Source organism: Botrytis byssoidea (assembly GCF_014898295.1).
Source record: "Botrytis byssoidea strain MUCL 94 chromosome Unknown BBYS_008, whole genome shotgun sequence".
Taxonomy (NCBI): Eukaryota; Fungi; Ascomycota; class Leotiomycetes; order Helotiales; family Sclerotiniaceae; genus Botrytis; species Botrytis byssoidea.
Genome location: NW_024065849.1, coordinates 1262880 through 1284497, shown reverse-complemented (window position 1 = coordinate 1284497; position 21618 = coordinate 1262880). Strand labels below are relative to the sequence as shown.

General features: G+C 44.9%; 8 protein-coding genes across 8 annotated transcripts; 5 read left to right on the top strand and 3 right to left on the bottom strand.

The window, feature by feature from the left end:
- Positions 1-385: 385 nt before the first annotated feature.
- On the top strand, positions 386-3063 carry EAE97_005014 (uncharacterized protein; the record flags this gene model as incomplete). The annotated part of the gene is made up of 3 exons (XM_038875526.1): positions 386-481; positions 531-1706; positions 1761-3063. The coding sequence occupies 3 exons, from the start codon at positions 386-388 to the stop codon at positions 1872-1874; spliced, it is 1386 nt and encodes a 461-aa protein (XP_038733883.1). The 3' UTR covers positions 1875-3063.
- EAE97_005015 (uncharacterized protein) lies at positions 2040-2879 on the bottom strand (the record flags this gene model as incomplete). The annotated part of the gene is made up of 1 exon (XM_038875527.1): positions 2040-2879. One exon carries the CDS (start codon positions 2877-2879, stop codon positions 2040-2042), a length of 840 nt encoding a protein of 279 aa, XP_038733884.1.
- Positions 3064-3215: 152 nt separating the features above from the next.
- EAE97_005013 (uncharacterized protein) lies at positions 3216-5868 on the top strand (the record flags this gene model as incomplete). The annotated part of the gene is made up of 3 exons (XM_038875525.1): positions 3216-3255; positions 3345-3493; positions 3580-5868. The coding sequence occupies 3 exons, from the start codon at positions 3216-3218 to the stop codon at positions 5866-5868; spliced, it is 2478 nt and encodes an 825-aa protein (XP_038733882.1).
- A 666-nt stretch (positions 5869-6534) lies between these two features.
- Positions 6535-9486, bottom strand: EAE97_005012 (uncharacterized protein; the record flags this gene model as incomplete). The annotated part of the gene is made up of 3 exons (XM_038875524.1): positions 6535-6547; positions 6600-9200; positions 9284-9486. The coding sequence occupies 3 exons, from the start codon at positions 9484-9486 to the stop codon at positions 6535-6537; spliced, it is 2817 nt and encodes a 938-aa protein (XP_038733881.1).
- A 1573-nt stretch (positions 9487-11059) lies between these two features.
- Positions 11060-12222, top strand: EAE97_005011 (uncharacterized protein; the record flags this gene model as incomplete). The annotated part of the gene is made up of 4 exons (XM_038875523.1): positions 11060-11075; positions 11135-11368; positions 11431-11685; positions 11759-12222. 4 exons carry the CDS (start codon positions 11060-11062, stop codon positions 12220-12222), a joined length of 969 nt encoding a protein of 322 aa, XP_038733880.1.
- An 873-nt stretch (positions 12223-13095) lies between these two features.
- Positions 13096-14398, bottom strand: EAE97_005010 (uncharacterized protein; the record flags this gene model as incomplete). The annotated part of the gene is made up of 4 exons (XM_038875522.1): positions 13096-13226; positions 13280-13328; positions 13390-13715; positions 14305-14398. 4 exons carry the CDS (start codon positions 14396-14398, stop codon positions 13096-13098), a joined length of 600 nt encoding a protein of 199 aa, XP_038733879.1.
- A 1877-nt stretch (positions 14399-16275) lies between these two features.
- EAE97_005009 (uncharacterized protein) lies at positions 16276-17751 on the top strand (the record flags this gene model as incomplete). Its single annotated transcript, XM_038875521.1, has 3 exons — positions 16276-16339; positions 16398-17652; positions 17718-17751. 3 exons carry the CDS (start codon positions 16276-16278, stop codon positions 17749-17751), a joined length of 1353 nt encoding a protein of 450 aa, XP_038733878.1.
- Positions 17752-18334: 583 nt separating this feature from the next.
- On the top strand, positions 18335-21571 carry EAE97_005008 (uncharacterized protein; the record flags this gene model as incomplete). Its single annotated transcript, XM_038875520.1, has 3 exons — positions 18335-19388; positions 19440-19706; positions 19770-21571. 3 exons carry the CDS (start codon positions 18335-18337, stop codon positions 21569-21571), a joined length of 3123 nt encoding a protein of 1040 aa, XP_038733877.1.
- Positions 21572-21618: the final 47 nt, after the last annotated feature.

Here is a 21618-nt window from a genome sequence, read left to right as displayed (position 1 = left end):
ACATAGCTGATCTGATACAAGAGCTTCGGCAATATATTAAGGGATGTAGAGGGGTACATGATCACTTGACACGCGTCCAATAGATTTGAGAATCTTCTGATATCCCATTTGACATCAAGTAGAAAGTGATCTTCTGGAGAAGAATCTTCATACACAAACCTTGCTATCCTTCGTCGAAATTCATCTTGATGTAATATCACGTGACTGTGCCTAATCTTATCGGTAGTTGGTTGCTCGGTCCATTTGTTTACTTTTACGATCTTTGCAAACAACGACGAAAGAACCAAATACCTATGCAAAACACACCCAGGTACAAAAATTGAGCATAACAATCTGCACTGTCAAGTTCCAATTTATATTAGAGATACAACTGCCACATCATAAAATGTCTTATAATCCGCGCATGAGCCTTGCTCCCAGCTCACAGCAACAAAATCGAGGCAAAAAGAAGGAGGAAGAGAGTGATTCGTTCATGCGCCTGGTAAGACGGCTATATCATGATTTCGTTGAATTCCCACTGATCATAACAGCCCGACAAAGAAATTGCAGGATGCATCAGCGATATAGGTGTACCATTTTCTGCAGCAGACCTGTTAAAGCCCAATCCTCTTCAAATCCAAATGATCTTCGAATGGTTTGCAGAGCTGCTCATGAACACGACTCGCGATACAGTTGATCCTGCTATGCGTGCAGCTTCCGAAGACGTGTGTGCAGACTATCCAGACATAGTTCCGGCGGAAACTAGGAATCTCATGGGTTTCTATGTTAGTTTACGCAAGTTGCTATTTGAATGTGGCATTACGGATTTCTCGTTTCAAGATTTATACAAGCCAACACACGATCGCCTAGTGAAAATATTCTCTTACATCATCAACTTTGTACGATTTAGAGAAAGTCAAACACAGGTTATCGATGAACACTTCAACAAGGCCGAGACTACAAAGGTTCGAATCGAGACGCTATATATGGAAAACCAAGAGATGGAAAGCCGCTTGGATGAGTTAAAACGGAACCGCAGGGCAATGGAGGTCCATATTTCTGAAAAAGTTAAGCGTAATGAAGAGCTGAAAAAGAGGCTCTTAGAATTGCGCCAAAGCCAAGACAAAATGGCACGACGATTTGAAGGACTCACTAAAAAGAAGAAGGAGATGACTGCCATTTTGGAGGAGAAAACTGCCGCGACTATCGAATTGCGACAAGAAAGCTCAAAGTTACAACCATATGTATCTCAGTCACCAGCTGCTCTGCAAGCGTCATTAACAGACTTGAGCCACGCACTAAACACAGACAAGTCGCAAATCGATGCCTTGGATCGACGGGCACGAGCATTGCAGACTTCAACCGATACATTTACAGTAGTCTCTGCAGATGTAGTGTCGTGTACAAAACTTTTGGAAGAGATTTCGATCGAATTAGCAAAGGAGGAAGATGAAAATGTGAAAGTGGCGAGACAACGAGACGCACTTGGTGAAAGAGGAAACAATGTTCGTGAAGTGGAGAGAACTGAGGCTTTGCTACAGCGACAATTGTCGAAACATCTTGAACGAACAGAGAAATTGAGAGATGGTAGCAAAGCAAAGGCTATGAGTGCTAAGGAGAGGATGGAAGAATTGCGGGCCGTGCATAGAAAGCTCACAGAAGAGAGAAACGAAAAAGGCAGGGAGATGGAGAGGAGGAAAGTAAGGATAGAGCAGACGGAGAAAAAGGTACGCACATTAGAACTTCTGCTAACAGCCTGCAAACTCACTGATACACCACAGATGGCGGATTTGAAAGAAAACATTGAGAATGAGATACATAGTGCGCATGACGAATTCTTGAAGATGGACTCGCATATTAAGCTATACATCACGGAAATGGAGCAGTCTATTTGATATGGGGTTAACGCTTTTGGATTTCATGTTGGACTAGCGATCATGACATGCATGCTGATGAATTGGTATTAAAGGTTGGGGGGCTGGTGGCGTTTGGGTATACCTATTGATATATGATGATAATGGCTTCCAAGCAAATGTGTTCCTTTCTCTGTTTATAGACCACTATGTACGATGACTCCATTCTGCATTTTCGAAATCAAACCATCTTGCGAATATCTGGCCAACCTCTATGGTTCTCCCACTCCAACCGCGATCTTCACTCTCTAACCCAGTGCGCCTCACACTTCCATTGAGCATCGGAACATGTTCATCCCACACCTTCCGGGTTCTATTGTCTCGTCCTATGTTCTCACCTGAATCAAACCCATTTCTGTCATTGGTTGGACCAGCAATGTCTTCATTGCCATCGCCATCCACTTCCATTGACTCACTACTTTCTATTTTCCTATCCCTCTCTTCTAAACACACCACCACCCTCTTGTCCCTTCCACCAATTTCAACCAGGCCCGCCAAACTCCTATTTAAACCCTGCGCACTCCACTCACTTGTATCCCTATGTAAGTCTATCAATCCATATACAACAATCATCGCCCTTTTTCTACCCACCTTGTCCCACTTTGGATCTGGTGGAGCTCCGATCTTTGAAGCTGCATCTGGGGAAAGGACAGAGAGATGGGCGCGCAAATGAGAGATCGTGGGAATATAAATTATAGATATATGACGTGAGAGGGAGACCTGGTGTAGAGTCTTGATGAGGAGTGAGTGAGAGGGCGTTTGAGGCTGCGCGTCGCTAGTCGCTGGATTGGGGGGAGAGGAGGGTATGTCGATGGGTGAAGATGGTAATGGTGGAGTGCTCGAGGTGACATCTGCGAGAAGGGAGGAGATGAACGCGGCGCGAGGTTTGCAAATCAAGATAGTGGTAGGATAAGCACCATGATTCAATATCCAAGTCAAGAGTTCGGAAGGAAGAGCCGGCGGTAGTGTGATATACAAGGGTGACATTTCGAGCGCAGTGAAGTTGTCGTTCTTTGATTTTGGGCGCGATAATGGTAGTCGATCTAGAGAATTGAACTACAATTAGTGCTGAATGTTAATGATCCATAGTAAACGTATTCCCCGAGATCTGTACCACGAGAATTAAGTCATCGACAACACATATATGGACAATAACAAGTGGTGATAAAAAACAAAGAATTAAGAATTCTTCAAGTTTGTCATTACCAAATGATGCAATCCCGCAAATATGCGGAGCCAGATCAATAATAATCGCTTACAACCCCACCATTACAAGCTCCCATTGATCATGTTCCTCTGTAATCTCCTTACGTTGTTCATGAAATGGAATCCATATCTAGAATATCCAGCTTGCTGGAAAGTGGTACGAACTTTTCTTTTCCTGCTTCACTTCACCAAGATACAAATTTGCGATCATGTGGCACAATGACTTTATGCTAACAACGACGATAGCAAGAGAACTCACACTCGATGCCGCGCAATCTGCAAGGAGCTCTCGAGGAGCAGGGGCGCTGAAGACGCTGCCGCCCCAGCAAATTAAGAAGTTGTTGGATAGTAGACATGATAGAGAGGTCTTGGAGGGGTTGAGGAAGGTCATCTCTGTATGTTTCCCCGATTTCCTTGCGCATCTTTGCCAGGCCAACATGGGGCTTGAAAGTCAAGACATAAGCTCTAACAGAACTTGCAGATGATGTACCGTTCCCAGCCATGCCTCACATTCTTCTCGTCCGTCGTAAAAAACGTCGCATCCCCGAATATTGAGATCAAAAAGCTGGTTTACATCTATCTCCTCAACCACGCAGAACAAGAACCGGACCTGGCCCTACTCTCTATAAATACGATTCAAAAGTCTCTCTCTGATGGAAACCCACAAGTTAGAGCTCTTGCTCTCAAGACCATGTCTGGAATTCGTGTGCCTGTCATTAGTCAAATCGTGTCGTTAGCCATCAAGAAGGGGCTTGGGGATATGAGTCCCTACGTTAGGAAAGCGGCAGCTTTAGCTATCCCGAAGTGCTACAGATTGGATCCAAATACCCTCCCACAGCTTCTAGATTACCTCTCGACTTTACTGGGCGACCGACAATACTACGTAGCAGGTGCAGCAGTAACCGCGTTCCTAGAAATATGCCCGGAACGTCTTGACCTTATCCACAAACATTACAGGGGTCTCGTAAAGAAACTAGTTGATATGGACGAGTGGTCACAAATGGCCACTCTTCACTTAATGACTATCTACTCCCGAAAGTCATTCCCCAAACGCACCCGGCGCGTCCGCAAAGCCACCCCTAAAAGCAATGGAAACCAAGAAAATTTCTACGGTGATTCCGATGCCGAACAAGAAGAAGATACCGAAGAAACCAGCGAAACAATCCAGGTCCTCGATCCAGATCTCGAGCTTCTCCTCAAAAGTATCAAACCACTTCTTCAGTCCCGTAATTCGGGTGTCGTGGTAGCAGTATCCCGTTGCTACGTAGCTCTCGGAACACCAGACTATATAAACCATTGCATCGGTCCTCTTATCGCTCTTCTACGTGGCCCGTCTGATATCCAGCACATAGCCCTCTACAATATCGTCTCTGTATGTCTTACACGACCCGAAGCATTCGTTAAATACGCCTCTCATTTCCTAGTCCGGTCAACCGACCTACCGCAAGTATGGGAACTGAAACTCGAATTGCTCACCCTAATTTTCCCACATTGCGATTCCTATATCAAGAGTTTGATACTCAATGAGCTGGAGCATTTCTCCCGGGGCTCGGACCGGGAATTGGTGAGAGAGTCAGTGAGGGCTATTGGTCGATGTGCACAGAGTGATTCTAGAACATCCGCAAGATGTTTACGTCTACTGTTGAAGCAGATTACAAGTCTAGATGGTAATCTAGTCGCAGAGTCACTTACTGTAATCAGGCATCTTATACAACAAGATCCAGCATCTCACACACATACCGTTATTCGGTTAGCTAAGAATTTAGACACAGCTACAAACCCGCGGGCTCGAGCTACTATTATTTGGCTTGTAGGAGAATTTGCTGGCATTGATGGGGAGAACAACATTGCACCTGACGTTCTTCGGATTTTGGCAAAGGGCTTTGCTGATGAAGCAGAGCCTGCAAAATTACAAATTGTTCTGCTAGCTGCTAAAGTCTATCTACATCACCTAAATCGGACTACGCCAGAACCTGAGCCTATCAAACCTTCATCACCTCCCCAGGCTTCCCACGATTATGCCGGCATTGAAGAAGGAAATGAAGGATTCGCATCCCTCGACTCACCTCCACAAACCTCCTTCTCTCCACCCCCCGAACCAGAATCTGAACCCGATCACCCCATCATCGTTCTCTGGAACTACATTCTTCTTCTTGCACGCTACGATACCTCATACGACCTCCGCGACCGCACCCGTCTCTACAAGTCTCTCCTTGCAATTCCCTCATCCACTCAACTCGCATCTCTCATGCTTCTTGCCCCTAAACCCATACCCCACACACCTAGTCCCTCCGAAAGCCGCACTAGCTTTACACTCGGAAGCGCCAGTCTCGTTGTTGGCGAAGAGGGCGGTATGCATGGACTAAAGGGCTATGAGGCACTACCTCCCTGGGTAGAAGCTGGCTCCGAGCCAGACCCTTCGTTACGAGAACCTGATTCTGCCCGAAATGAATATGAAGAGAAGAAAGTCATGACTGCAGGACAGATATTAGATAGTGCGGTGAAAGATTTCAGACCCAGTGTTTCGCCATCCAAGACGAATGGATTCAATGCTGGTGGCTCTGGTACGGCTCCTGGAAAGGAAAAGACCCTTGATGACTGGCTAGCCGAGTCTGAGCAAGAGGAAAGCGAGGAAGAAGAAGAAGACGACGACGACGACGAAGAATCTGGAGAAACAGAAGAAGAGTCCGGAGATGAAGACTCCGATGAAGCGGAAGAGGAAGAAAGTAGTGATGACGATAACGAAGAACACGATAGATTAGTCAAATAATTGATATCCTGCCGCGCGACTGGCTGCGCTACCCTCCGAAAATACAAACATGGCTGGATGAAATGCCTTACACTAGGAGGCTTACTGCTACAACAAATCTTACACAGGCATGAAATACTTAGTCACAACAACATTAGAGTAATACCAATGAATTTAAATCCAAAGATCATCGTTTGATAAAGAGCCAGGGACAAAAAGAAGTCCACTAGCATTACTATTAGCCAAAGCAAGTAGCTTGGCATTGAATACTACTGAATTATCCTGCTCTCCTACAAGACTTTTGAACCTGGCGTTCGCTCTGAACAACAAGTAGTCTTGAGCAGAACAAACGGATTGCCACTGAAGAGTCTCCAAATAGAATAAGTTATTTAGGTTCATTCACTCCATCGGCTCTTGCAATGCCATAAAATGCATTGATGTATGCGCAATGAGGATTGTACAGAAAACCATCAACTGAAAAGGCATTCCTGAACTCCATCTCAAAAAACCCGAACAACGCCGCTCATGCATGAAATTTTTATTTGTACAAAGAATATAAACAGAGCCGTGATGGACAACCGACTACTTGAAGGTTTGCTAAATCCAAAAGGCTCTTTTGCAAACTATATGCGGTTTACCTGACCAAGACCAGCCACCAATTATCAAGGGGGTGTGATAGGAATTTAGCTACCAACGGCGACTGCGGAATAATATATTAGCACATGTAGACAATATCAAGCTTTAAATCTTACCCATAAGCTGCATCGACCACTGGTGGAGCTCTTTTGAGTTTTGGAGTGACTTCCTCAGATAAACGCGACGATTCCTTGCCCTTCTTGCCACTGATTATTCGGACGATTTTTCGTGGTTTCGCAGGTTCCTTCTTTATTTCCGCAAGGATCTCTAATGACGTGGGACTCAAAGGAGAATCCACCGCAGCATTTCCGTCGTCGTCTTTCTTCCCGTTTTCCTTATCATTGTCCGTGTGATCAGGTGGAGGTGGTGTTGTCGTAACATTGTGTTCTGGCCAAGGGTCGAACATAGGCTCCTCTTCAATTGGTGGTGGTGGTGGTGGGGGTATGTTGAAGCCTTGGGGTCCGGAAATTGAAGGGCGAGCGTTAGCATAGCTTGGGTCTTGTCTAAAAGGTTGACCTGCCATGTTAGCATTGAAAGGATGCCGCTGGGCATTATAAGGCTGTTGAACGTTGTAAGGAGGCTGTTGAAGACTAAAAGAGTGCTGCTGGGCAATAAAAGGAGGTTGTTGGGCATTGAAAGGACGTTGCTCGGCATTAAACGGTGGTTGCTGGTTGTATGGAGGCTGCTGGGCGTTATAAGGAGCTTGGTGTGGATTGTAAGGAGGTTGTTGAGCATTGAAAGAAGGTTGACGATTATATGAAGGCTGCTGCTGAGCATTGAAAGTAGGCTGTTGGTTGTATGGAGGCTGGGATTGAGGATTATATGGCGGTTGCTGAGCATTGAAAGGAGGCTGTTGATGAGCATTAAAAGAAGGCTGTTGAGCATTGAAAGGAGGTTGTTGAGCATTGAAAGGAGGTTGTTGAGTATACGGAGGCTGCTGCTGAGCATTGAAAATGGGTTGTTGGTTGTGTTGGGTGTTTTGAGAATTGTAGGGAGTTTGCTGACTTTCATAAAGAGGTTGCTGGGGACTGTAGATAGGCTGCTGGAGATCCTCAATGGGAATCATAACTGGAGGTCCAGGCTCAACCGGTTTCGGAGCACCGGAAACACCCAAAGATGCCAGCAACGCCTCAGTCGGGTCGGCACTCTCTCCCGCCTGAGGAGCCCAAATATCGTCTGGCGCTTCAGCAAGAGTTGGGGAGTTGTTCAATGCATTATCACTACTGAATCTGGGCAAGCCATCCGCAGATTTGAATGACTGGTCATCAACCTTTTGACGTTTGTTGTTTTTCAGAGTAGAAATATCAGCTTGCAGTTGTTCATCGATATCATCTTGATCCGTTGGGCTTGGCTTACGCTTACCACTGCGCGGTATATTTGCAGCTGTGGATTTTCGAGTTGCAATAGATACATGTGCATCGCCATGCCTCGATTTCATAAGAGCATCTAGTCCTTGAAAGGGTACTGAATCATCCCCAGCCTTTAACTCTTGGAAAGTTGGATCTTCTTGTAAGTATGGCCATTGCGGTGTCTTTCTGACACTTTGTCTATACTCCTTTAAATTTTCTTTTCTTGCATACCTAGAAATTGAGATGGTTGATTTTTTGTCGATGAGAGGGACTGGAGTCATATCAAATCTGTTGGCTAAAGGCTGGGCAAGTGCAACAGTTTCGTGTCTTTGGCCTGCAGCTTGGAAGATCTTTTTGTAATCCCAATTGAACTGCTTTTCCTCGTCAGTCCGGTGACTGTCCTCCTTTAAAACGGCTGGTTGGCCATCCCATTCAGATATGTTATCTCTTGAGCTAGGCGAGCCATAGGGTGTACTTGCCACACTTGAGGCCCTTGAAGGTATTGGTACCTCGGGGGGTTGAGAAGAAGCTTTGGAAGGGGCGGTAAGTGTAGCATTTTTGGATCGAGGTATGTACAGCCCGCGTTTATTCAACTCTGGGGACGCCATTGATGGATTCTGAGATGCCGCCCGACTTGTACTTTGCTGAGGCTGCTGAGATCCCATCCGGCTTTCCCCTTGTTGGGCCCACATGCGACTTTCACTTTGCTGAGATTGTTGTGACTGGGACCTTCTGAACTCACGATTACAGCCAAGATTTGATTGCAATTGTCCTTGCTGATGTTGTGGTCCATTAGGGGAAGATGCCGCTGGCGGTGAACCAATCCACTGCCCATGATTTGGCGTGCCGTTGCTTTGATGAGGTACTGATGAACTTCGGCTATTGTAACCTTGATTATAACCATTGTTTTGAGGCTGAAAGGGGGTGGGTGGGGCTGATGGGGGAGGATACTGTGGACCATTTTGGCTGTGAGTTGGTGGCCCATACTGTTGTGGTGAATTAGATTGGGGATGTTGATTATACGGAGCTTGATAGCCTTGAGATCCATGTTGCTGTTGAGATGGATGGTTGTAATTAGCTCCACTGGGAACGGGTTGTTGATGAGGATACGCCTGTTGTGGAGGGCCCTGTGGCTGTGGATTTGGTGTGGAATGTTGCTGGTACAGCGGACTCGGAGCAGATGGCATTGACCCATTGAATTGAGAATTTTGGCCAGAGTCGGTGAATCGTGACATTGGAGCATTTCCAGGGCCAGCATAGGGAGCATATTTAGAACCCGTTTGACCATTTTGAGCGTTTGCCCACTGTTTTGGTTGGGGCGGTGCACCATATCCATTAACATTTGTTGTCTGGGGAGCAACCACAGCACTTGTCGTTATTAGCCCATCTCTTGGCAAAAGCAAAAGATACGAGAAGAAAGCATCAAGATATGGAAACAAATCATCACTCACGCTTGACCACTTTGATTTTGATTCGGACAATCCTTGACGAAATGCCCTTCTTGACCACACGTGAAGCATATTGGAAGACGAGGTGTCTTATTAGGTACAGGAGCATTGTAAGAATTGTTGTAGTTTTGAGGCGGGCCAGAGTAATTATTGTTGTAGTTATGTGGTGGTCCTTGAGGACCACCCTGAGACCAATTTCCCAACATAACGGACTCTCCTTTATACAAAAAGAATCCTATTTTACTATCAAATCATCAATCGGTCGGGAGATGAATTTGCGTGACACTGGGTTGAGCTTGAGTCGAGAAAGCAAGTCGATGATACCTAGGTAGACAAAGTAATCTGACGCGACAGAAAAGACGAGGAGCAATATTAAGAAGTTGGATATGCTTATCAATGAATTCTTGTTATCTTGGTCCTTGTGGTTGCGATAATGGAAAGCATCGATGACTTTGATGGACAGAAAAAGGGTTTTTCTTGTTGTCCGCGAAATTGAAATAGATGTTCAGAATGATGTGGTGCAACGGTACTGTAAAAAAAACATGGACCGTATTCAAGGATGAACTGTTGTATGTATGTATGTAGCCCCCCGGACTCCCCAGTAAATAAAATCAAAAGGAAGTACTATTTAAGTACCTTGCTAGGGTCACTATTCCCAGCCCAACAAATCCACATGCAAAAGCGATTGAAAATGGAATGGATAGAGAAGAAGTGTAGCAAAAAAACAAATACAATGACTTCTTTTTTCCTTTTCTTCCTTAGAGTTTGATCATGACTTGACTCGACCTGACCAAATGAATGTGTCTGGAGCTGAAGAGAAGCGAAGAAGAATGTTTACCTCCCAGAAGTGCAGAGAGAGTAATAAGTAGGTAAGCAGGTAACTTTGTCAATAGTTAGGTATTGTTTCCAGTTATAATATCAGCCAGCAATTGTGAATATGATTGGGGGTTCCTTTTTCTTGGTCTCTTCTACTGCGCTGCGAGTGAAGGTAGAGAGAGGGACAGAGACAGAGAGAAGGATCTGTAGAAGAAGGGTTAGGGTCGATATGGGGGAGATATTATTGATTCATTGACTGATATTGGAGGAAATGCAAGAATTACAATATTTTGAAGTGAATATGGTAGATTCGTAGTGGTAATTGTGATTGTGGTTGTGAGGAAAATTCAGGAAGGAAAAGAGAAGAAGTTTGGGAAATGGATGCTGCTAATATTTGATTGCCCTTGGATGAAAATGCGAGTAGAGAGAGAGAGAGAGAGAGACGCCAAAAGAGATATTACCCTCCTCCGTAGTAAATTTCCTATGCAGCTAGGTACTATGTAGGTATTGACAAGGGTATCTGATGAAAAGATCACGCTAATTTAAACGATTCATTCATTCCACTAGCTACGGTGAACCTTTGAGACTGAAAGCTCAATATTCATCAGACCTGGACTCCTGGAATACCAGGCAAATACTACCTAGGTAAGGTGGTAAGGTAGATAGGTAGCTACTAGGTATATTCACAACCAACGTAATCTTGATAATCAATCAATTTCGTATGTTGCCCGCCCGCTTCATATATTTGTTGATAAGTAGCAATCTTCTTAATTCTTCCTTCACCTACCATACCAACCAACGGTTTCATCTTTGCTTATGACTTGAATACTTTCTTAAGCGACCATGTTGCTTTGCCAAAATACTATTCTCCAGAAAATTACAGGTGGTATCAACTGTCGTCCTTCCATATTAGATTTCGGTGGCGCAAATCGGAGGTGATTAACTTCTGAACCCTTTTGCAATATGCCCGGTCTGCCATGTAAGAATGCCACGAAACCTTCTGGACTGACAAGAGGTCTTACTTATATGTTTCCATAGCTTCCGTCGATCTCGACCAATGTATAGAAAGTCTCTATAAGAAAAATCTCCTCGCCGAATCTGTTATTGAAGCAATCTGTGCGAAAACGAAGGAACTGCTTATGCAAGAGAGCAATGTGGTTCATGTGTTAGCACCTGTTACTGTAGTGGGCGATATCCACGGCCAATTTTTCGATTTGATAGAAATATTCAAGATCGGGGGGTTCTGTCCAGATACAAACTACTTGTTTCTAGGTATGCCCCGCAATCTACCTCCGCACACATTTCCCCAATGCTAATATATGATCTTTCTCTAGGGGATTATGTGGATAGAGGCATGTTCAGCGTCGAAACAATTTCTCTTCTTGTTTGTCTTAAACTACGATACCCACATCGCGTTCATTTAATACGAGGAAATCATGAGTCGAGGGGTGTCACCCAGTCGTATGGCTTCTATACGGAGTGCTCCAGGAAATATGGGAATGCAAATGTGTGGCATCATTTCACGGATATGTTCGACTTCCTTACATTGAGTGTGGTCATCAATGATCAAATATTTTGTGTTCATGGAGGTATGCTCCCCGTCGAAATGCTACCTGGCTTTCCTTGACTTGGAAGTCTTCACATATTGACATTCATCTGCAGGTCTCTCTCCTTCAATACACTCTATCGACCAAATAAAAATCATAGACCGTTTCCGCGAGATCCCCCACGAAGGGCCTATGGCCGACTTAGTCTGGTCCGACCCCGATCCTGAGCGCGACGAATTCTCCCTCTCACCCCGCGGTGCTGGTTACACATTCGGCGCGCAAGTTGTGAAGAAATTCCTCGAAGTAAACAAGATGTCGCACATCTTGCGAGCCCATCAACTTTGCCAGGAAGGCTATCAGGTTCTCTACGACGATCGATTGAGTACCGTGTGGAGTGCGCCCAATTACTGCTACCGATGCGGGAATATGGCAAGTGTCCTAGAAGTCAGCGACACTGGGGAGAGGTTTTTCAACGTATTCGCTGCCGCGCCAGAAAATGATCTACACAAGGGGGAAATGCAGCAAGCAGGACAGGACAAGACGGCTGATGGTAATACGCTGCCGGATTACTTTTTGTGATTTGGAGAAGCCGGCACGTAGACACTAGATCTCATTCTTTTGACACGCTGCTCCTCAACCAACGATCACTCCTTCCATTCGACATCATGAAGGCAATTGTTAAAAAACTATATCCGGGACAGCTGAGACAGATGTTTTGAGAACCCGCTGTGTGCTAGATTAAGCAATGTCCTTTTCATTGTACACAAGACACTGCACTACCAAAAAAACTGGATTGTAGTCATGATATGATGTATGTCATTTCACACCTACGAATTGCGTTTTTGTAAATCAAATTTCCATAGAAATACGAGAAGATACCCATGAATGGATGCAAGGGCAGAACTAGTCATGCAACATGATTCTCTCTCCATCCATTTAAACACATTAGATACGAAATACAATGAGATACGAAGTTCTATACTTGAGGAAAAGTGAATGAGTCTTTTGAATTTAAAATAATGTATGCGCGCCTGCAGGGAAAGAATGCCTCCAAACAACCATGGTATGCTTAGGTACTTTCTCAACTCGACATCTCGTTCGTTCGTTCAATCCAGATCATGTGCATGATATGACCAAACATCTTCGTTTCATAACTCATCTGATCATCCGTCCATAACTTATCTCATTATCCACCCATAACTTTTTTCTGTCCAAAATATAAATTTGCAAGGAAAAACAAGTAGGGAAGAAAATGATCGACTGTTCTCCTAGCCACAACACAAAAGCATAGTCGCCCAAAAGGTAACCGTCCAAATCGCATGCGCGCAAAGGTATGTCGAAAACTTGTCATGTGAGTGCTATGCAATGTCAAGAATGGAATGGGTGTCAAAAGAAGCGATTGCGATATGTTAGGCGAAAAGCAGAAGATCAAAAGTGAAGCAGATGGTACATCTACCAGTCCTTGGCGATATCGAAAGACCACTCGAATTCAAGATGCTTCTTCTTGTCGTCATCGACGAAAGTAGAGATTGCGGTGTAGTGACCTCGGGCCATCATTCCACTTGGGGCATCCTCATCGGCGACTAGAGTGTTTGGTTAGTTTGGGGAATTTGGAAAATGTATAATTTGAACATACATCGCTTGGTGTGGACGGGGTTCTTGTCAGTGTTGGGTGCGTAACTTCCCTATTGGAGAGTCAGTTCGTGAAAAATAGTGTAGATATAGACATGCGCGGAAAGCACGTACAATCATCTCTTGCAATTTATCGATTCTGATACCCTTGCGCTTGATGACTTGAACATATTGGAGACCACTCAAAACGTTATGTTGTACTTTGAAAGTAGCAGTAAGGTTGAACTTAGAACCTTCCTTAATCTTGAAAGGATGATCTTTCAAGGTCTCGAGAGCATCAGGGGTAGAAAGCTCAAGCTTGACTGGGGGGCGACCCTCGGAGTTCATCTCAAGAGTGAGAATAATGCAGTCACGTGGATCTGTTGGGTCACTAAGGTCCTGTCCACCACCGCCAAGTCCAAGGGATTCCTTGTAGCGTTGAAGAGACTCATCTTCGGCATCTGCATTGAAATATAGAGTCAGTAAAACCTAGATGACCATGGTGCATATTACGGGATGAGCTATTATGAAAGCAATAGGGTCCCGCTTGCACAGTAGATTATGTGTAGATCATGGACGCGGTAATATACTTTCTGAATATATGTACTTTCTTCAAAATCTAAATCATCTGATAAATTGTAATCAAGCGGAAGGGAGACTTCTAGCCATTGTCTTGGTCGGATTGGGAAAGCTATGAAGAGTGGAAATATAGTGTTTTTGTACCCCCATAGTCAATGTGGCGACCCAAAAGCACTTGCAACAATTCTTGTACAAACTATTGCACATAATTGAGTTGCCGTGATCAAATAGACGCCAGGTTTCAAAAGAAATATTGCTCCAGATGAGATCTCTCTCTATCCTCTCACATGGTTATCTCCAGACCGCTTCGACTGCGGGGTATAGCTAGAGGGGTAGGCTTGACTCCAACTAGGTCAAGAACGTTCCCAGCAGCATTTGCTAAGCTGAGCAGAAGCTGAACAGAAGCTGAAGATCATGGCAGGATCTGAAAAGCAACAAAGAAGACAGGATAAAAGGGGTTTCGAAACGTACCCATCTTGGAATACTCATCCAAAGTCTTTTTCTCCCCCACCTTGAATCCATCAGTTGTCTCGGGCAAGAGCTCATTTTCTTGTTGGTCCGCCATCTTCGATATCGTGTAGTAGATTTATAAGGGTAAGTAGGGTGTTACTTGGAAGAATTGATAAGAAAAGGAAGATCTGTAGGGAGAAGTCCAAACACAGAAATTTAAAAGCTGTTGGGTTTGTGGATGCTGCACTTTTGATACAGCAGCGTTGGCAATCGAGATGCAGCTTAGTGGGGCTTGAGCTATGATCCTTGCCAACCCACGGAGGTACAGTAGTATGCAAGAATCTCGTGACAGTGAGGAGGGTATGTTACTTTCGAGATTGTTATGTGGAAGGAAGAAGAGCGTGTTGATGAAAGATTGGATTGGAGATATCTTTTGAAAGAAATGGATGGGAGACAATAGCTTTTATTGATTTGCGAATGTTTCCAGGTAATAAATATAACAAGGACGGTGAAATCATGTCATGTGATACGATATATTAATATTCACCATAAAAGGGGCATCCCCGTCCAATCAATTAATTACTCAACCAAACATAAGTACTGGACTGGTTCCAGAAGCTCTCTCCCCGTCCCCATTGTCCCCTTTTCCATGGTTGAGATCAAGCCAGATAGATACTAGGTAGCTCTCCCTTGGTATAATGATAATATAATAATGATGGTAATAATAAGTCAATCGAACCATAACACGAACTTTATACCTGGTTGTGATCGGATGAGCAACAGATATAGCTGCCTAGGTATAGCTAGGTAACGGTAGCTTTCAATACATATCTAATACCAGTGTCTAGGTAGTTGGAACTGTAATACATTCACATCAAATTGCCGTACAAGAATACTGCATACTACCTACGACCTACGACCTACGACCTACGACCTCCTAGATACAGTAGCTCGAGAGTATATAAGTCAATAGAAAGCTTTTTATTCTTCGTACTTATGTAGATGTATTCCAGATACTTAGGTATCATTATTATTCTGTCCAACTCACCATGCATCTTGGTGTAGTGAATTGTAAATGTACACACTACATCCATACACCTTATACCTAGGTAGCTTTGGAGAATGTTACGGTGCGAGGGTCTTTTATGTCTGTCATTCATCTACAAGACCGCATATGGAAGAAAGGATGAAAGCTCCGACTATGGATACAATGTTGCAACGTACATACACCGTACATATACATATATACATACATACATGCTCGTACATATCTCTCTGATCATTCCTCCTCCCCCACCCCAGCAAATCCACTTTGCACGGTCAGAAAACCACCAATCCTCTTGTCGACTTGTCAAAATGTCCCAAAGCCCTCAGGGATCGCAGAATCTCCCACACTGACTTTGTATTCTTTTTACTTTTATACCACCGCCTCCCTCCACTTACAATTAATCCTTGATCATAATTCATCCATTCACGTTTGCATTCACAATCACAAATTCATCATCTTGCATTGCTTCCTGCTCGTTGTTGAATCAATCAGTCTGGGGTTACTCCGATTTATTAAGGCGCACATTTTACATCGCGTACTTAATTAGGTATATCTACTACGATTTTTGGCGGGCAACTCCAATCAATTTTCTTCGATAACCTTTCTTTCCTTCCGTGTCCCGTCGCGAACAAGATCAAAGCTTCTTCTTCACACCGGATCCTCCTTCCTTCAACGCCCAACGCGCAACATCTACATCAAGAAGGCGTTGATCGTGTTAAGTGTTTTTCATGTACGTTCCCTCTTTTTATACTCCCATTGTTGTATCAATTTGAATCAAAAGATCAACAAAAATGTTTGCTAATCGCGTAACCACGAAACAGAATTACAGTTTCTCCGAAATCTTCTTAACGAAACCTTTAGATTTATTCAATCTAATATTCCATCCGACAGTCCTCTATCCGCATCCTTTCTAGCGTATTATCATTGAGCCAGTTGCTATCGCAATGCCTGCCTCGCGACACTTACCCGCAAAGGTCAATCCTTTGATGACCTCCGAAATCCCAGCTTGTGAGGCGATGCGCCAGTCGCGTACGTGGTTGAGAACCAGAGCTAACAATTTTCGCAGATGAAACTTTGGTCGCCAGAAGAAGATTGGGTCAGACAGATCTGGCTGTGAAGACTGGTCAACTCAACAAATCGAATTCTACCCAGCCCAAGAACTTGGGAACTTTCGATTATGCACACTTACGTGCTCCGCTGCCCAAGGGCATCCACAGCGGCATTTTCAAGCCTTCGCCCGCCTCGTATTTCTTGATGCGCCGTAGCAACGACGGCTTCATCAGCGCAACCGGAATGTTCAAGGCTACCTTTCCCTACTCGGAGACTGCAGAAGAGGAGATGGAACGCCGATATATCAAGAGCTTGCCAACGACCTCTGTAGATGAGACCGCAGGGAATGTTTGGATTCCTCCCCATCATGCACTTGAGCTTGCAGAGGAGTACCAGATCCTGCCCTGGATCAAAGCTCTGCTTGACAATGCGCCAATTGAAGTTAACCCAACCAAAGATCAAACACCGAAATCAATTGCGCCCCCTCCAAAGTTTGACTTCACAGATCTCCCTCCAATTCCCGCACCAAAGCTACAATTAGATGAGGCCCCTCAAATCTCTGCTCCTGAGGCATTAGCTGCACCAACTACCAAAAGTGGCCGCCCTCGTCGATCCGCATCACCCAGCAAGTATGCAACTTCATCTCCGCGCAAGATCGCAAGGGCACGCAAACCAAGTGCTAGACTAGCAAGTTTGGAACCTGTTGCAGCTGCTACCAATAACGTACTCGAAAAAGTCCTGGAAAACGAAGTAGTTGAGGCCGAGGGGAAAGGAGATTCTACAGACTCCACAGCTTCCCAGCCAATTCAGGAGCAAGTCGAGGAGCAGGTTAAGGAAGTTCAAGCTGTTCAGGAAGTTAAGGAGGTTAAGACGCAAATTGAGGAACCAATCACGGATGAATCAAACGAAGAAATCTCGGAGCCAAAGGTCAGAGTCAAGGTTGATACTGATGTTGAAGTTAATGGCGACATCGAGACCACTCACACTCATGTTCAGGTTGAGATGCCAGCTGGCACACCAGACCTCCCCCTTCCAGAGGATACGGAGGCTATGATTGCTAAGGCGAAAGAAATGGTAGAGGCTGCTGTCAAGCAAGACGCCGGAATTCCAACTCGCTCGAAGAGAAAGGCGGAAGAGTATGAGGAAGATGACGAAGAGGAAGAAGCTTTGGATGTGGGCCCAGCCAAGAAAGTTAAGGTGGCGGCCGACTTGAAGAAGGAGAGAGTCAAGACCCGGGCTTTAATTGGTCTGAGTGCAACTTTGGCAATTGGGTAAGCCCCCTCCCCATTTCATTAAATTTATACTTGGTGCGACGCAGTACTAACATAAATCGTAGTGCAATGATTCCATACGTATTTGGTGCATTTTAAAGTGATCACGCTGGACATGGGTTGTATATTGTTTTCTATTTCATCTCCTGTTTATTAGTCGAGGGGCGTTCATGGCAGGGGCACTGGATTTTCGGATGACCTTGAAGACCTGTGGAAACTTTTGCTGGATCACTACCAAGTAAAAAGAATATTTTTCAAAGTAGATATTACAGCACTAGAAGCCACGACGACTTTCTGGGAGTAAACGCGGTGTCGTTTCTTCCTCGTACCATCATTGTGTTCTGATAGGCAAAATCAAATTAATTTGACCATGGGTTTCAATCAGTTCTTGAGATTCATATGTTGATGGGGTAGGTGGATGTTGGTTCGTTCCTTCTCAGTTGGTGAAACGGAAAGAAAGGTCCTAATTGGGAAGTACCACCATCGTGCCTGCCCTAGGTGCTAGGTGGGTGCATTTTTTCCGCTATCTCTTTGAATTCTAGCTTTCAAATCTTGAACACTCTTCTATCTCTCTCACTATATCCAAGATGTAAAAACATGATCATAATTATACTCACCATCATTTCTGCCTATAGTGGCAATTAATCATCAAAAGATTCTTTCATATGACCACAATCGTGCCATGGCACAACCAGAAACACCTGCAAGCGCATCGCGAAATTCTATCGTTTCACCTCTTGCAGGTGGTATGACCACCGCTCAATTGGAGCAAGTGTTGCAGAAAACTCCTCAAATGACTAGATTTAATCCTTTGAGAAGACATCTTGGGGCGCCTAAAGCTCTCAATTCTCGCATTTCCAAAAGTGAAATCATTGCTAGTGATGAAGAAGCAGCGGCCACATCAAAGTCAACCCCGATCGTGCAAGCACCGGAAATTCTAACTGGTGAAGCTATAATAAATAAAGGTAAAGAAACATCTGTAGCAGCGGATAACGACAAAGTTGTTCAAGGGGTTCCAAAATCTACTGGCACTCTGCATCCTTCCCCCCATGAGAATGTTTCGCGTTCGAAGCAACTGGTTGAAACATTGCCCAAAAGGTTCTTGGGAACAATCGCAAAGCGCAAAAGGTTGCGGAGGGAGCGACGCACCGCGTCTAAACTCGCTACTTCACTTCCTGTTGAAGACCCATCAAGCACATCGTCCCACGGAAAGACAGACGATGAAAAGGCAACCTTATCTTCTCGTGGATGTGGCTGCCCAGCCGAATCAAATACAATTTCCAAATACTCTGACCCTCTGAACGATAAAACATCCGTTGGCAGTCAAGAATCGACCAGTCTTGAAGAACTCATCCGAGCAACTTCGCGCACATTCAATTCACAGCATCTAAGCAATCCTGAGGTCAGGGACACCAGTTTCTCATTTGGTGCTCCGCGGCAGGCTCGAGGAGCAATTATGGGCTCACACACAAAGGACAATAACTGCAGTGATCTCGATGACTTTGAGATCGACATTCTTGGATTGCGTGATGCTACTCATTCATCTGGTTGTACGCCTGGCCCTAGCGACTCAGAGGATGCACCCATAAACCATACATCTCGAAAGAGTGACCGTCCAAGCCCAAAGAAAAAGCAAAAGAGAAGGGTGAATAAGAGATCTCGAAGACTTCCGGTGGATGAGTTACACCTGGTATCTGAAAGAGTGGCTGACTTTAGTGAGAAAGATAGTGAAAGTGGTATGGTCAAAGTTTCACTAAGTGTGTGGTATAATATTGATTAGAGTACAGTGGAACCTTCAACCGAAATCCTAGATGATCCAATCTCTCAAGACTCTTCGAATGCCCTCAAAATTATACAGAGTGTTGGGCGGACAAAGGGCGAGAAAAAGGTGTTACAGACATACCATGGCGCCTTTGGAAAGATTGATAACAGAGCCTTTCGGTTCCCAAATCGCTACGACACATTCCCTTGGGAAGAATCCGGCAATCGCCATGAGGTGAGCTCGTCTCATTCTGATGGTTTCGTGGGAGCTGAAGCAAACCCCACCGGACGATGTATGCCGCTACCCAAGCAAAAGCGTGTTTGCATTAGCGTGTGGGGACTGACTACCCGAGTAGCACAATTAGAGTTGGTTCGCGAAAAGGTCTACGGGCTAGTCGATGAGCTGAATGGCCAAGCTGAAAGGACAGTCCCAGCGAAAAAGACTGAGAGGCGTATAAAGAAGAAAGATACACTTGGTGCATCGGTAATGATTGAACCGGGGTCTCAAGCAAGTAAAACGGGCGAAAATCAACAAGATGACCAGGATAGCCAAAGTCATGAAGAGTGCGATACCAATCAGGATGATCAACCAATGCATAAGTATCTTTTTAGCGGTGAAATGATTCCGGTTGCAGAAACTAATTCCCCGCCGCCGCCCACTGGAAGAGGATGTCGAAGAGTAACCTTTGACGAAAGAGTCGAGTGCGATCGTCGTGTCAGAATATCTTCTCTGGACTCTGAGAAATCCGAAGAATCCTTCGAGGTCAAGAGAAGAGAAAATTCTTTAGACTTCGCAATTTTGCGCGATATGGACGCAGTTCGCTTGAAGAGGTGTCACGACGAAGATAGCGAGGAGGATGTGTCATCTGACAATGAATCGGAACGAAGCATCATCAGTATTTTAAGTGATGACGACGAGATGGAAGAAAGCGACGTATCTGGTGACGACAGTGATGAAGAGATGGGCAACGAAGAAGAAGACGAAGCCGAAGACGAAGACGAAGATGAAAATGAAAAGAGGGCAGAGAGCGGAGAAAGCTTCGATGTGCTGGGAGTCCATGGAAAACAATCAGATGAACTATTTGACGGGAATATCTCCCCTAATGAAGACGAATCAAGCGAAGAAAATCAACAGAGTAACGAAAAGAATGACGACAGAGATGACGTCTATGCTTCTGAAAAAGGTTCAATGCTCGACAAGCCAATGGGTGGAGAAGAAGAAATCACCGGGGTGTTTGTCTCAGAAGGCTTGGTTAGGAACAGGGAAATTTCTCCGATTGACGAGTTGATAGTGCAAGAATCACAAACGACAAGAACTGAAGGTAACAAGAACAGCCAGGTATCACAGCCATCAATTGTCATGAGTCGGCAGATTAGCACACAAGTATCAAAAACACCAGAAGCGGATGATTGGAGCATTCGAATGCCAAAGTCAAGCGAGGTTATGAACGAGACGCAAGAGGACATCTTTGATAGTTCAAGCCCGATTTCAGCGATCGTCAAGAGGCAGTCCATCAGCTTGATTACACGTAGACGGACAACATTTCGGAGTAGACCGCTAGTCCTTACGATTGATAGACCTTCTACGCCACCTAGCCCTGAAATTCCAGAGACTCAAATTGTGGCACCTCAGATGCCAGAAGCACGATTGATTGCAGTTCGCGAAATTTCTCCTGAGCTTGGGGAATCGCAAGTATCCAATACACCCGATGAGTTCGAAAAATTCATACTAGACGCACCACCTCCCGCCAGCCATGAGCAGTCGCTTCATTCTTCTCAACTTTCATTCATACCAGATGAGATTCCGGACGAAACTTACTTTTGCCGAGCTTCTCAGGCACTAGAAGAACACAAAACACCTATGTCTAGAAGCAAGACAACTCCAGGTCGCTTCCATCCCGATCACTTTAAGAGCATTGCGAATCCAACTTATGCCCAGCCAAACACCGAGGCTACGGAGAGCAAGGCATCTGCCCCGAGCATGTCGCCCAAGTTCTTACAGCTGTCGTATCGACCCACGCCTAGGTCAGAAAAAAGTTTAAGTCGTCTTACGCGGCAGGCCAGTTCTACTTTGGGGACTTTGCCAGGCTCTGCCAGAAAGAGAACAAAAACTTTACCATTCAAACCGCCATTCAAAAAGCCAATCATGAAGATTTAGCCGCATCTGATTTGTCGAGCCAAGACGAAGTTCACGGAGGGACGAAG